The sequence below is a fragment of the Abramis brama genome, assembly GCF_963993115.1.
Source record: "Abramis brama genome assembly, chromosome: 18".
NCBI classification, from domain to species: Eukaryota; Metazoa; Chordata; class Actinopteri; order Cypriniformes; family Leuciscidae; genus Abramis; species Abramis brama.
The window spans coordinates 807528-823913 of record NC_139980.1 but is presented as its reverse complement, the minus strand read 5'-3'; the positions used below and the strand labels follow the sequence as shown (position 1 = coordinate 823913).

Below are 16386 nucleotides of genomic sequence, written 5' to 3'. Positions count from 1 at the left end.
TCTCGTCTCACTCCGTCTCGTCTCACCCCGTCTCGTCTCTCAGCCGTCTCGTCTCTCAGCCGTCTCGTCTCTCTCTCTCCGTCTCGTCTCACTCCGTCTCGTCTCACTCCGTCTCGTCTCACCCCGTCTCGTCTCTCTCCGTCTCGTCTCTCTCCGTCTCGTCTCTCTCCGTCTCGTCTCACTCTGTCTCGTCTCACTCCGTCTCGTCTCTCAGCCGTTTCGTCTCTCTCTGTCTCACTCAGTCTCGTCTCACTTCGTCTCGTCTCTCAGCCGTTTGGTCTCTCTCTGTCTCACTCCGTCTCGTCTCTCTCCGTCTCGTCTCACTCCGTCTCGTCTCTCTCCGTCTCGTCTCTCTCCGTCTAGTCTCACTCCGTCTCGTCTCACTCCGTCTCGTCTCACCCCGTCTCGTCTCTCTCCGTCTCGTCTCTCTCCGTCTCGTCTCTCTCCGTCTCGTCTCACTCTGTCTCGTCTCACTCCGTCTCGTCTCTCAGCCGTTTCGTCTCTCTCTGTCTCACTCAGTCTCGTCTCACTTCGTCTCGTCTCTCAGCCGTTTGGTCTCTCTCTGTCTCACTCCGTCTCGTCTCTCTCCGTCTCGTCTCACTCCGTCTCGTCTCTCTCCGTCTCGTCTCTCTCCGTCTAGTCTCACTCCGTCTCGTCTCACTCCGTCTCGTCTCACTCCGTCTAGTCTCTCTCCGTCTCGTCTCACTCCGTCTCGTCTCTCTCCGTCTCGTCTCTCTCCGTCTCGTCTCTCTCCGTCTAGTCTCACTCCGTCTCGTCTCACTCCGTCTCGTCTCACTCCGTCTAGTCTCTCTCTGTCTCGTCTCACTCCGTCTCGTCTCTCTCCGTCTAGTCTCTCTCTGTCTCGTCTCACTCCGTCTCGTCTCACTCTGTCTAGTCTCTCTCCATCGCATCTCTCTCATTCATTCCAGGCACGCCAGTGGACATCCTCATCCCGAATAACACCAGACTGAGAAGAGGCTTCATCAGGCCGGGGATCTCTGCCAGACTCACAATGCTTGCTTATAGACTAGTTCTCGTCCCTCACAGCAGGACGCCGGGTTAGCCGTCCAAAGCCCTGAGTCTTGTAAAGACTGTAAAGCATGATCCACTGTCACTGAGCTTTACAACTTCATAGCTGCACAACTCAGACATAATGATAATAGCAATACAATGGAGTTTTCTTTGTATTGCATGTTTAAAATTGTACTTTATTTCATCACAACAAAATGTAATTAAACACAATACCTAATCTTGTGGAGATGATATTGGGACAGGGCCGTAACAGGGACAGGTCACTTCTCCAATAATCAGATATGGCCGAACTGTGGCTAGAAACACGGAGTGTGGAGTGAAAGTGCGGAGAAATACGTGATCGTTCGGAGGAGCCTGATGACTTTTATTTTGAAAACACGCACAGAAATGACAGTAGCTGACTTCCGGATGCTCAAACTCTTGTCCTCACAGTAAGAGCACGCGCGGAGACTGATCAATGACACTTCATGCTCACTCCTGATGTAGTTTGATGTGAATATCTGTGCTGAACTCCGCGCGCGCACATGGCGTGCTTCTTCAGGCGGAGCGTCGCGCGGCAGGTACACCACGCGCGCGTCTGACGCACTGTGATATTAATACAACATTATGAAGATCTCATCTGGTCGCTGTACTTGTTTTGCAGCTCGCGAAGGTGTGCGAGGTGTCTGAAGATGCGCTAATACCCCTGATCTCTGCAGTGCCAGTGTCAAAGAAACAGTAAGAGCCTGAGCCAACATCCAAACACCCTTTAAACCCACACACTCTTCATTAGCATTAAAGAATTAGACAGCATGACATTAAAAACAGGCCAAAGTCAGTCAATCCAAAGAAAACAGACATTCACACATGATCACAAGACGCCGTTTTCCACATTCTGTGTTTATGAATAAATAATTTGCCTTTCAGAATTATAAAGTTTGCAAAACAGCACTTTTGATTTCATGCTTATAATCACAGATAAATCACATTCAAAATATCTGTACTATTTGACCATTAGAAAACAGATTCCATCCTCAATATTATTACAAAAGGAGCTTCTTTTCCAGTTTCCATAAATCTAGAGGGTAAATTATTTTTATGAGATTTTTGAGAGAATTGAAATGCAGAGTTTGTAGGGTTTCTGCACTTAATGTTGTTGATGGAGTTGTAATATATTTTCTCCCCTACACTGACACCGTTATACAGCAGCATGTCTGTAACATCATGAGCTTAAAGGAGTCACTTAGTTCACTTCAGAATGAATATTTCCTGATCATTTATTCACTCCCACATCATCCAAGATATTCATGTCTTTCTTTCTTCAGTCGAAAATAAATGAAGGTTTTTGAGGAAAACGTTCCAGGACTTTCCTCCATATAGTGTCTTCAATGGGGTCCAACGGGTCGAAGGTCCAGATGTGAGTTTCAGTGCAGGAATAAGAGTCTTACCAGAGAATGTCTAATAAGGGGAGAACGTCCACTCTCAGTAACTTCCGGCTTCTGAACTGGTTGCAGTTCCACTCTGGCTCCACATGAGGGCGCTCACAGGACGAGTGCAGTTCCACTCTGGCTCCACATGAGGGCGCTCACAGGACGAGTGCAGAATGAATGGAGGTCTATGGCGCTATACCCCTCAAAATCCACTTTTCTCAGGATATCATTTGTTGTCTAGTAATTTGAATGTTGTATTCGAAAGGAGATGCAAAGAAATTACACATTGCTGGGTGTTAGATTTTTTAGAGTCATTAATTTGCTTTAAAAAGTCTTTTAAAATGTTAATGACGTCACACACATCGTACGACCAGAGATACTGCTTTACGGCAATCCTTCAGTCACTTTGGTGAGTTCGCGCTCTGCACTTTCTTTTCTCTCGAGGCATCGACAACACAGCTGACACAGGCAAACACACAACACAGCTGACACAGGGAAACACACAACACAGCTGACACAGGCAAACACACAACACAGCTGACACAGGCAAACACACAACACAGCTGACACAGGCAAACACACAACACAGCCGACACAGGCAAACACACAACACAGCTGACACAGGCAAACACACAACACAGCTGACACAGGCAAACACACAACACAGCTGACACAGGCAAACACACAACACAGCTGACACAGGCAAACACACAACACAGCTGACACAGGCAAACACACAACACAGCTGACACAGGCAAACACACAACACAGCTGACACAGGCAAACACACAACACAGCTGACACAGGGAAACACACAACACAGCTGACACAGGCAAACACACAACACAGCTGACACAGGCAAACACACAACACAGCTGACACAGGCAAACACACAACACAGCTGACACAGGGAAACACACAACACAGCTGACACAGGCAAACACACAACACAGCTGACACAGGCAAACACACAACACAGCTGACACAGGCAAACACACAACACAGCTGACACAGGGAAACACACAACACAGCTGACACAGGCAAACACACAACACAGCTGACACAGGCAAACACACAACACAGCTGACACAGGCAAACACACAACACAGCTGACACAGGCAAACACACAACACAGCTGACACAGGCAAACACACAACACAACTGACACAACACAGCTGACACAGGCAAACACACAACACAGCCGACACAGGCAAACACACAACACAGCCGACACAGGCAAACACACAACACAGCCGACACAGGCAAACACACAACACAGCCGACACAGGCAAACACACAACACCGCTGACACAGGCAAACACACAACACAGCCGACACAGGCAAACACACAACACAGCCGACACAGGCAAACACACAACATAGCCGACACAGGCAAACACACAACACAACTGACACAACACAGCTGACACAGGCAAACACACAACACAGCCGACACAGGCAAACACACAACACAGCTGACACAGGCAAACACACAACACAGCCGACACAGGGAAACACACAACACAGCCGACACAGGCAAACACACGTGCTAGAAGTTTTTGTTTTGTTGTTTTAAAAGACCATCAAGCGGTATCTCTGGTCGTAATCAGTCCTTCACTGACCAATCAGCGTTCATTAGCAGAATGCTAGTGTGTTATGGGCAACAACAACTCAACCTGTAAGAAGTCGAAAGGACACAAGTACTCGTTCATTCAACTTTCGACCTATAACCCATGTTGAACTTGCAAAACCTACAATCAAATCTGAGATTTCTCAACGGCAATCGGGTGAAAGAGACACATTTAGCCGTCTAGCCCCATAGACTCCCATTCAGTCTGCACTCATGGGTGATCGCCCCCAGTGGAGCTCTGGTGGAACTACAACCAAAATTCGGACTTAATAGGGAGTGGCCAGGCTCTCCGTAGACGGGCTCTGGTCTTATCTAGACGAACCAGCGGACATTTAAAAAAAGAAAAAAACATTTAAAACATACTTTTCAACTGTGATGCGCACATTATGTAATCACATTGAAAGGTCACGCATGACATAGGCGGAAGTACTGACCCAGTGTTTACAAAGCAAATGTGTAAAGAAAAAATATATAAATAAACAAAAGGTAGGCCTAAAACAACGATGTCGGAGGAGTTTTCCGCCCTAACCTACATTTCTGAACCGGAACGCGCGTGACCTTTCAACCTGATTACGTAATGTGTGTCGCATCGCAGAGCTAGTGCAAGACCAGCATTTGTGGTTAAGAAGTATTTAAATGTTTATTATTTTTTATAAAATGTCCGCTGGTTTGTCTAGATCAGACTCTTATTCCTCGGCTGGATCTTGTCGAGACTTTGAAGCTGACATTTGGACCTTCGACCCGTTGGACCCCATTGAAGTCCACCAGTGTGCCCACAGTATGAGGTGACCTCAGGTGTGTGTGTGTGTGGTGTTTGTGACGTCAGGGCGTCCGCTGATCTGCGTGTGTCGGTCAGCTGTCTGCTGCGGAGCGGAGCGGCTCCTGATGGAGACCTGCACACCACAACACAAGCGCTGGCCAATCAGGTGAGCAGACCGTCCCGAACCGTTGATCCGCAGACCTGGGAACAGTGTGAAGACTCTTCTGCTTTGTTCTTCTATCATATGCATGTTTACATGCATGTGCATCTGATTTTCATTACTGTGTTTGGGATGTGCATGCGCTCTGCGATTAAAGGATGTGTTCTTGTGCTCTGCTCTAGATCAGACGGGACTCTGTGGTGGAGGACGTCGTCGCTGATCGAGGAGTGATTCACTTCAGATTAAACAGACTGATCCTGGCACAGGTGAACAGAAGCTCTGCCTTCACACCGCCGCTCACACACCGGAGGAAACAACAGTCACACACACAACTCTCCGTTACATTCTTAATGTGCATAATGGCTTATGCATGGAAGAAATCAGTTTCTTTCTGTGTTTTGTCAGCTTGAATGAAGTCAATGCCTGTCGCTATTATTGATTAATCACCTGATATTCGTCCTAATCGCAGTTATTTGAGAGAACTGCAATAATTGTGCAGGTTAAATTTCAATCATATTTTGTCAAAGACTATAAAATCCACTGTTGTAGAGTACATACATGTAGTCAAAGGTCTTCCTTTATACGAAATAAAGGTTTGTGGGTTTGATCAGACTATTATATTATATGCATTAATATTATATTATAAATGTTAAGTTTCAAAGCATTAGGGTGATTCATATGGGCCTATTCTATTATAATTTTTATTTTATATGCGATTCCCCCCCCAAAAAACATTAGACTTACACTGCAATTGACGTACAACACAAAATTAAATTAAACACAATTATTTGTATGAACACAAAATTCATGATTGTGAGAGGCAAAGCTACATGGATATGGCATAATAATAATAATTGCTTTTAAAGTCAGCATGAAATGAAAATTCATCATCTATTTTCTGAATGCACATTAGTATGGAAGCTTGCTTTACTCACCACAGGTAATTGCAACATTTTCTTACATTTCTGACTCTTTTTTTTCATGCAATTGTGAATTTCTCGCAATTCTGGGAGAAAAAAAAAGTCTGAATTGCAAGATTTGCATTGACATTTCTTATTTTGTATTACACAGAAACTCTTAGGGCAGCTGCAGTCAGAGCCTGCCGGGTTCGGCGTGAAGAGTGAACTTCTGCAGCATCTTCAGGGCGGCAGGACGCTGGTGGAGTTCAGGTTGGTGAACACAGGAGCCGTTAGCGTACAGCACAGCACGGGGCTCTGAGGCTCTGAGGCTCACCCACTCAACTCTCTCTGATTACAGTTCTCCAAACATCGCTAAGAAATTTCATGCCGGACATCTTCGCTCCACTATAATTGGTGAGGTCATTACTCAGTTAAATTAGTTTTGCAAATGTTAAATTAGTTCTCTCTGTCACCAGTAGATTAGAATGCTTGTATACAAGATATGCTTTGGTTGCTTATTTGGGGTATTTGTACTGAACCAGCGATTTTAATAGAACAAAACTTTAAATTATTTGCTTTTTTTGAAGGAAACTTTATTGCCAACCTAAAGAAGGCCTTGGGGAAAGAGGTTATTCGAGTCAATTATTTGGGTGACTGGGGAATGCAGTTTGGTGAGTTAACATTATTAACCTAGAGAAGTCAGTAAGTTCAACAGACTGGGCCTTCTGACCAAAGATGATGTTGATGGTGTTATTGAGTGTGATGATGGTGTGATGATGATGGTGTGATGATGATGATGTTGATGGTGTTATTGAGTGTGATGATGGTGTGATGATGATGGTGTGATGATGATGATGTGATGATGATGATGTTGATGATGATGGTGTGATGTTGATGGTGTGATGTTGATGGTGTGATGTTGATGGTGTGATGTTGATGGTGTGATGATGATGGTGTGATGATGATGATGTTGATGGTGTGATGTTGATGGTGTGTGTGCAGGTCTGCTGGGCGCAGGCTTTGAGCGCTTCGGCTCTCAGGAGAAGCTGAAGACGCAGCCGCTGGAGCATCTGTTTGAGGTCAGAGGCGTGTGTGTGTGTTTCATGTGCCCTGGTCCTGGCGGGACGCACTGGAAGACTCATCTGTGTTCCCCTGTTGCTGCAGGTGTACGTGCAGGTGAACCGCGAGGCCGAGTGTGACGAGAGCGTGCGTTCGGCGGCCGCTGGGTTTTACAGGCGTCTGGTGCAGCGGGAGGATCAGGCTCTGGCCCTCTGGACACAGTTTCGGGAGATCACTGTGCTCGAGTACAAACGCATCTATCAGGTAACTTCATCATAACCAAAACTAAAACCATAAAAACACATTTTAGTTACTTGAAATAAATGTTCAGAGTTTATTCACATATCAAGATTCGTCTGTTAAGGGATTAAACCGAGAGTGTGTGTCCTCTCTCAGCGTTTAGGAGTTGACTTTGACCATTACTCTGGAGAGTCTCTTCATGACGGTCAGACTCAGAGTGTGCTGGAAGAGCTGACGGCCAAACGCCTGCTGAAGACCTCAGAGTACAGCTCCTTCTGAACACAACACATGCACTCCTGCACTCATTCAACATCTGTCCATCTGATCACATGCTTTCCTGCACTCCTGCACACAGTCAACATCTGTCCATCTGATCACATGCTTTCCTGCACTCCTGCACACAGTCAACATCTGTCCATCTGATCACATGCTTTCCTGCACTCCTGCACAGTCAACATCTGTCCATCTGATCACATGCACTCCTGCACACATTCAACATCTGTCCATCTGATCACATGCTTTCCTGCACTCCTGCACACATTCAACATCTGTCCATCTGATCACATGCTTTCCTGCACTCCTGCACACATTCAACATCTGTCCATCTGATCACATGCTTTCCTGCACACATTCAACATCTGTCCATCTGATCACATGCACTCCTGCACACAGTCAACATCTGTCCATCTGATCACATGCTTTTCACATTGCAGTTTATTATAAACTATTTGCATCTGATTGATTTTTTTAAAATCATATTTTCAAAATGCATTTATTAAAAATGCTTAGAATAAGCATAAATGTTCATTGTGAAAACAATTACATTAATTCAGTTAAAAAGTATGAACATGGTTAAAATGACTATGACTTTGAAAGAGGCAATATTCAGTTAGTTAAAATGTATGAAATTGAAACCAATTGGATTTACTGATGATAAAATCTGGTTATTATGTATTTAAAGTCCCTCTGCATCAATAACTTTATCCCTAAAAACTAATCTTTGATTAACGAAATTACATATTTAAAGTTTTTTTCCTGTGAAAATAGGAAAACATCTTGAAAATACTCTTAACTCTACACTCTTGCTTCATTTAGTATACAGAACCATGAATATGCAAATCATAATAATTAATGTTAATACCATAATCCAAATGGATGGAAATTTTATATGCAATTCAAATACATAAATCTTAAATGTAGTTAATAAATAAACCTAATATTTAGTTAAACTGTTTATTGAATGACTGTGATTGGTTGTTGCACAGGAAGGGCACGGGTGTGGTGGATCTGTCTGGGACGGGCGACATGTCGTCTTACGCCACATTAGTGCGCAGTGATGGGACGTCCCTGTACCTCACCAGGTGTGTCTCTCACACACACACACACACACACACACACACACACACACATGTTGAGTTTAACGTGCCGTCTCGTGACGGATCTCCCTTCTGTGTGCTTTCAGAGACGTGGCAGCAGCGCTGGACAGGAAGCAGAGGTTTGGCTTTGATGAGATGATCTATGTGGTAAGAACGGTCATGAATCTGCTGGTCATGTGACTCCTCCACCGTCTGCATCTGCTCAGTCCTCGTTCCCTCTTTCAGACCGATAAGAGTCAGACCGCCCACTTCCAGCAGCTCTTTCACATCCTGGCAGCCATGGGACACCAGTGGGCAGAGAGGTACACACACACACACACACACATTGACAGTCACTCACTCACACACACACACACACACACACACACTGAACACACTCACTGAACACACACACTCACACGTCTGGTTCACTATTTTTGTGGGGACTCTCCATAGGCGTGATGGTTTTTATACTGTACAAACTGTATATTCTCTCTCCTTACACTGACCCGACCCCTAAACCTACCCCACACACACACACACACTCACACACACTAACCTAACCCCTAAACCTACCACATGCTGGCTATTTCAGACAGTTCACGTTAGCGAGTAGCCTACGGCTAATAATAAACACGACTTTATCTGATCTTCTTTAACTTCTGAACTTCTTTAACTTAAGCAAATGCTGTTAATACATATTTAGTTATCACAACGAAACCATGCACGTTTTGATGCTCATGAATAAAGGGAAACGAGGAATCCACCCGATGCCTCCGCTCAGCCTTGTACTGTTGGGATCTGTGTCTCAAGTCGATGATGTCACTCTGAGGGAGGCGTGGCCAGGCCCGCTGAACACGCCCCCAGCTCCTTGACTCCACCCCCACGTCAAAACCATAAAGTGAAACGCACAGAAAAGTGAAGCGTATAGTGAAAATGCTATCTTAAGCTTCTTTTAACAACTGTCATTGATTTTTGCAATTATCTTTTTTTTGTATCTTATTTTTATTTTGTGCTGCTTTATTTTTGTTTGCAAAAATTATTTTTTTCTCTCTCTATAATTTTTCTTTTGCAATATTTTATTGTTTTGCAAATATATTTGGAATGGATTTGACTCCATTAAAATCCCCTTTGTAAAAACCTTTAACTTTAATATGTAAACAAGATCAAATAATAATAGATTTCAGATTTCTTCTATATTTCTTTGGAAATGTATGCCAATTAGAGCATATTTAATTAGATCATGCCTCATTTGCATAATAATACATATTTCAGAACTTGTAATACAAGAAAATGTTAGCAATTCTTAATGTAATCAGTGACCAGGGGAAGTATGATGATATGTATTAGTTAAAGTGTTTATCTTAGTCACCCGTTGTGTCTTTACTTAGTGCTTTTAAATAGTTGTTGATTAAATAAATCATTATAATGACTCGCGGCTTCAGTTTCCGTCAGCTGACTGACTCCATAAACATCATCATTGCTTCTCAAACACAGATCAGTGGATATCTTCCCCTTCAGGATGGAGACACGCCTTCTCAAAATATACCTTCATCAAACCTGATGGCTGTAGGAAGTAGTAATTCTCTCGTTTGACACACCTACTAACTAAACACCGCGCAGTGTATGTGTGTTAGATGTCTTCACTGCCACTTTTCGTTTGCTTTTTAAAAAAATGAACAAGACACACTCTGGTTATCAGCTTCTAGACCTGACACTAAAAGACAAAAATAAAGATCAATATAATTACACTTTTTCACATGGTTGCTACTGAAACAGATCCTTAGATCCTTTCTAAGGTTTCATTTGTTAATGTTGGTTAACTACATGAACTAAACATAACTAACAATGAGCGAGTATGTTTTTTTTAAAGCATTTATTACCTTTGTTCATCTAAATATCAACAATTAGATTAGAATATCACAAGTTGCCTTCTCATAATTAACATTTACATTTAATCATTTAACAGACAAATCATGTATCCAATGCGACTTACAAATGAGGAGAACAATATAAGCAGAAGTGTGTATGAGAGCAGAGGACGGGTGAGTGTGAGCGAAGGGTTAGCCGAAAGGTGTCCTGAGATTGAGCGAGGGGTGTGTGTGTGAGGCAGGGGCGGATCTAGAAAAATATATATGGGGTGGCGAGAGGGGGGCAGGAATTTAGGGGTAGCAACATATGGCAGACGTATACTGAATTTAATCACAGTTAAATTGGCCATAACTTTTAATTCGTTGCTGCCAATATCATTCGGTATTACTACTCTTACCAATACTCCTCATCGATCCGGTACGGTATTCTTATCGGTTCTTTTTGTTATATTAAAAAAGGGGGAAAAAAATAATTTAGAACACAATTAATATTGCTTTATATTTTGAAATGTAAAATAAATATCTATAGCAAAAGAAAAAGCAATGCTTTAACAAAACAAATAAAACATAGGCTACGTTATGCAGAAGGGTGCAGGCTTTTGTGTTTTATATACAGAAGACATAGGACACCAAAAACAAAGTACAAACACATGGTCAAACAAAAAAAAGTATACAATTAAACAAATATACAAATTATATACCCAGTGCTTTAATTTCAGTAATGTCTACTGACATAGGCCTACTGTTCAGGAGTAACATGGGCTAAAAAGACATCTAATAAAGTCAGATTTAAAATAACACTGCATAGTTTATCATAGATAGATTAAAGCTTATATCATTCAAGAGCTGCGACTGATTTTCTCTTTGCCTTTTGTTGTTTGATTCACGTTAATGGAGCAATCGTCAGCAGGTTTATTAGACTGATGCCTCTTTAAGACCAAATGCAGATCTAATCATTATTACGCATCATATTTTCTCCCAACTATTAACGCCCATACTTAATCCTATTGTATTTGTTATTTCCCCAGTTGTAACCTGGTTTCATTGCTGTGATCTGAGAGGAACTGGGTTTAATAGGACAGCTTAGCTAATCAAATGATCGATCTCCTAACTGGCACTGTATTGTGTGTTGTAACGTAACGTAGGCTACGTCGGCGACCATCAGTAAACGTTATGGATACAAACAATATTTTATATTAAGCTGTTCTTGTCTTTACTAAAATCAAAATTAGGCTAATCAAAGGGAAGAGTGCTCTTACAAATCACGAGGGAGCGATTTGACCGCTGATTTTGGCTAACGTTATAGACTCGCTGTTTTTGCTTATGCTGAATCGTCTTTAGCATACAATACATTCATTACAAATGTAACTTTAAGTTAAACGTGTATTTAAACTACACCTGGGGAAACTCACTTCACCTTCAGTGGCTCTGGGGCAGCTCAGGCTCAGTACTGCAGACAGATGCCCTGTGCCCTGCCCAGGCTGCCCTGTGCCCTGCTGCCACTGGTGAAATCTCGCGGGGGTCGCTGCCGTGCTGGTGATGGGTGAAACCATTGTGAGGGGGAGGGGATTCTAAATCGGCGATTTCTGTTTGAGAGGAGTTTGGTGCGGGTCTCCTTGCCTTCAACGTGTAGGCTATGAACATAACATATACCTAAAAAATATTATGTGATTTATAAATGGGGTGGCAACAGGGGTGGCAAGACTGTATCCCAGGGGTGGCAGCTGCCACCCTTTGCCACCCCGTAGATCCGCCCCTGGTGTGAGGTTCTGTTGGGGGTGTGTGTGAGGTCCTGAGGGGTGTGTGTGAGGTCCTGTTGGGGGTGTGTGTGAGGTCCTGTTGGGGGTGTGTGTGAGGTCCTGTTGGGGGTGTGTGAAGTCCTGTTGGGGGTGTGTGTGAGGTCCTGTTGGGGGTGTGTGAAGTCCTGTTGGGGGTGTGTGTGAGGTCCTGTTGGGGGTGTGTGAAGTCCTGTTGGGGGTGTGTGTGGTCCTGTTGGGGGTGTGTGTGAGGTCCTGTTGGGGGTGTGTGTGAGGTCCTGTTGGGGGTGTGTGTGAGGTCCTGTTGGGGGTGTGTGTGAGGTCCTGTTGGGGGTGTGTGTGAGGTCCTGTTGGGGGTGTGTGTGAGGTCCTGTTGGGGGTGTGTGTGAGGTCCTGTTGGGGGTGTGTGTGAGGTCCTGTTGGGGGTGTGTGTGAGGTCCTGTTGGGGGTGTGTGTGAGGTCCTGTTGGGGGTGTGTGTGAGGTCCTGTTGGGGGTGTGTGTGAGGTCCTGTTGGGGGTGTGTGTGGTCCTGTTGGGGGGGTGTGTGAGGTCCTGTTGGGGGTGTGTGTGAGGTCCTGTTGGGGGTGTGTGTGAGGTCCTGTTGGGGGTGTGTGTGTGAGGTCCTGTTGGGGGTGTGTGTGAAGTCCTGTTGGGGGTGTGTGTGAGGTCCTGTTGGGGGTGTGTGTGAAGTCCTGTTGGGGGTGTGTGTGAGGTCCTGTTGGGGGTGTGTGTGAGGTCCTGTTGGGTGTGTGTGAGGTCCTGTTGGGGGTGTGTGTGAGGTCCTGTTGGGGGTGTGTGTGAAGTCCTGTTGGGGGTGTGTGTGAGGTCCTGTTGGGGGTGTGTGTGAGGTCCTGTTGGGGGTGTGTGTGAAGTCCTGTTGGGGGTGTGTGTGAGGTCCTGTTGGGGGTGTGTGTGAGGTCCTGTTGGGTGTGTGTGAGGTCCAGTTAGTTCCCTGATTTGTAAGTAGCCGCAATAGACACTCATTTGTGACCCTGGATCACGAACCAGTCTCGAGTCGCACAGGTATATCTGTGGCAATAGCCAACAATACATTATATGGGTCAAAATTATCGATTTTTCTTTTATGCTAAAAATCATTAGGATATTAAATAAAGATCATGTTCCATGTAGATATTTTGTAAATTGCCTACCGTAAATATATAAAACATGTATTTTTGTGAGTGAATGCTGCACAATCGCCAACATAAATATAGAACTTTAAAAGAGATTTTCTCAATGTTTAGATTTTTTTGCACCCTCAGATTCCAGATATTCAATAGTGATATCTCGACCAAATATTGTCCTATCCTAACAAACCATACTTCAATGGAAAGCTTATTTAGTCAGCTTTCAGATTATGTATAAATCTCAGTTTCAAAAAATTGCCCCATGTGACTGGTTTTGCGGTCCAGGATCACATCTGAGGTCAAACGAGGCAGCCGAGGCTTTTCTAGCTAGTTGTTTTGGTTCAAGAGGAACTGTAAAGATGGCTGCCGTGTGTTTGGCGCTCAGTGACTGTCTGTCCACATCTCCGCACAGCTGAATGACACGCGGATGACCTGTGATGTCTGTGTGAGCAGGTGCGTGGAGGTGTGCAAACACACATGTTGACAGGCAGGATTGCCTACCCTACCTTTATGAAAGGTTAATAAATGCTGTCAAATATATTACTTATTGTTAGTTCATGTTATTCAATGCAGTAACTAATGTTAATAAATGAGACCTTATTGTAAAGTTACCAATCCTTCAATACATTTTCTTGTAGTTCACATCCCTAAAAAGGATTTAACAATGAAATGAATGTTTACTGATAAAAACAATAGATGTGTATATCTGAAAATACTTTAGAATACAAAGACAGTGCACTCATGTTTCTTATGAATGGGAGATGCTATGCTCAATATGGCTGAATAAGCCCCGCCTCCTAAATAAAAGACCCAATCGCTGATTGGTGAAGTCATCGCATCACTGCAGCTGCCGTTAGAAGCTCCGCCTCCGCTTGCTATAGCGGCCGGAGAGGCGCTTCAGAGATGGCCGCCGAGAGAAATGACTTGCCTTAAAGAGACTTTGGTATCTGAGAGTGTGTGTGTGTGTGCAGGTGTCGTCACGTGGCGTTCGGGCTGGTGCAGGGCATGAGCACGCGCCGCGGGGAGGTGGTGTTCCTGGAGGACGTGCTGGAGGAGGCGCGGAGACGCATGATCAACAACATGACGCAGTCCAGGAGTGAGTCTGACCACCAGATCACGAGCGGCACGTCAAACCGTGCTAACTTTTATTCATTTCCAGGATATGAATTCTTGATATCAACAATGCAATTTTCACTAGTTCCCCAAACACACCTATATACATTTGGATGCTGCATTAAACAAATTCTTAAAGGGAAAAATAAATAAATAAATAAATAAATCAACTCTTTAGCTGATTCCAAGTGATCAAGGGTTAGGATCGTTCCAGTTCAGCCCACCGCAGTTTCCGCCAGTAGAGGGCACTCGTGCAGCGCAAACAATGATGTACATCCGAGTGAACGAGACGGAGGGAAGTTAGCGAGTGAAGGGCATGACCATTTTGGACTGGAATTTGACAGGTACCCAGTGCAGTGTGGACAGAATCGGGGTGACCGATCACACTCGTGGGTCGCAGTGAGGAGTCTAGCGCTGTGTCTGCTCCAGCTGTAGACCAGAGAGGCTGAGAGACACCAACATGAAGTGAATTACAATAGTCTAGACGAGTTGTTACGAAAGCATGAATCAATGTTTGGAAGTGACTCTGAGATAAAGAGGGTTTGACTTTAGAGAGTTGGTGAAGATGAAAAAAAGCAGGATTGTACAACAGCACTGATCGGTTTATCAAACTTCAGGTCGTGGTCAGACAGAAAGCCCAGGTTTAGCGCATGACATGGCATGAGGAACTGGTTTAGGTTAACTGGGGCTCTCTGTGTGTTGTGTAGCTTCAAAAGTGCTGGAGGATCCGGAGCAGACGGCCGAGAGGATTGGGATCAGCGCTTTAATCATACAGGTACACACACACACACACACACTCTCTCTCACTCACTCACTCACTCACTCACTCACTCACTCACTCACACACACTCACACACACACACACACTCACTCACACACTCTCTCTCTCTCTCTCTCTCTCTCTCTCTCTCTCTCTCTCTCTCTCTCTCTCTCTCTCTCTCACCCACCCACCCACCCGACTGGTTCCTCTATGGACACAAGCCTGACTGACTGCATTTCTCTTCTGAAGTGTGTGATCTGCCGACAGGCATAATTTCACATTGACTGTTGTCATTCTCAGGCTGGGTGTGTGTACTCTTTTATTGCCTCATGCTGTTGGTGTGTGTGCTGACGTTTATCTGATGTGTTTGTCAGGACTTCAGAGGGCCTCTGATGTCAGACTATAAATTTGATTGGGACAAAGTCCTGCAAGCTCAAGGAGACACGGGTGTGTTTCTGCAGTACACACACGCCCGGCTCTGCAGGTACACACACACACACACACACCACTAATAGTATACAATGCATGAACTATTGAATATTGGTTTATACACAGCCTAGTTGCTATAATACCATTAAAAAAACTTTTCTGAATGGTCAGATGACCCAGTCTGTTGTGATTGGTCTACTCTGCTCTGATTGGTCAGGTTTTACCGTATCAATCTCATCGAAGTGGATTTGTTTTGTCAGCAGAAAACAGCGTCTTCTCGACATGAACAACACAAACCAAACTCTTCCAGTCTCAGATACAATAGGTGGGTTTCAGTCACGTGATTATGATGACGCGCAAAGGCGGGGCGATTTCAGATGGAGGGCAGGAAGTAAACACGGAGAATACGTCTATGGAGGAAACCGTTGCGGAGTGTCCGTATTGTCCCTTTAGCCGATTTTTTTGGACAGTCCGTTTACACGTTCTTTCAACTCTGACCCATATCCGATTTATGTTTACACTTGCCATACTATCTGAAACATCGCGCATGCTTAAAGGGTTCAATTCTCTGCACAGATGGACGAACGTGAAATAGGCTTGATCCTAGCTCTGCGATATATGCGAAGTTCGCCAAACATCACCATGATTATGAGGCGAAGGAGGACGAAAAGTGCCATCATTGCACATATGCTTCAGTTATTGTGTGTGAGAGAGATCTCAGGACTGGTGGGAGCATATTGTGTTTAAAATATTGGCTTTAACCGCGGAGACGTTGCCTAATGCCT

The 16386-nt window shown here is 44.4% G+C and overlaps 1 protein-coding gene across 1 annotated transcript in view; it reads left to right on the top strand.

Moving 5' to 3' along the window:
• The first annotated feature begins 1417 nt into the window (after positions 1-1417).
• rars2 (arginyl-tRNA synthetase 2, mitochondrial) overlaps positions 1418-16386 on the top strand; it is a 23851-nt gene continuing 8882 nt past the window's right edge. Inside the window, exons 1-16 of the mRNA XM_084091656.1 lie at positions 1418-1592; positions 1676-1749; positions 4898-4997; positions 5174-5257; positions 6063-6160; positions 6249-6304; positions 6478-6561; positions 6893-6969; positions 7055-7213; positions 7346-7452; positions 8455-8550; positions 8652-8712; positions 8791-8867; positions 14271-14395; positions 15120-15187; positions 15547-15656. Of these exons, the coding sequence (XP_083947782.1) occupies positions 1557-1592; positions 1676-1749; positions 4898-4997; positions 5174-5257; positions 6063-6160; positions 6249-6304; positions 6478-6561; positions 6893-6969; positions 7055-7213; positions 7346-7452; positions 8455-8550; positions 8652-8712; positions 8791-8867; positions 14271-14395; positions 15120-15187; positions 15547-15656 (1412 nt within the window). The 5' untranslated portion in view covers positions 1418-1556. The remainder of the gene's footprint in view (positions 1593-1675; positions 1750-4897; positions 4998-5173; positions 5258-6062; positions 6161-6248; positions 6305-6477; positions 6562-6892; positions 6970-7054; positions 7214-7345; positions 7453-8454; positions 8551-8651; positions 8713-8790; positions 8868-14270; positions 14396-15119; positions 15188-15546; positions 15657-16386) is intronic.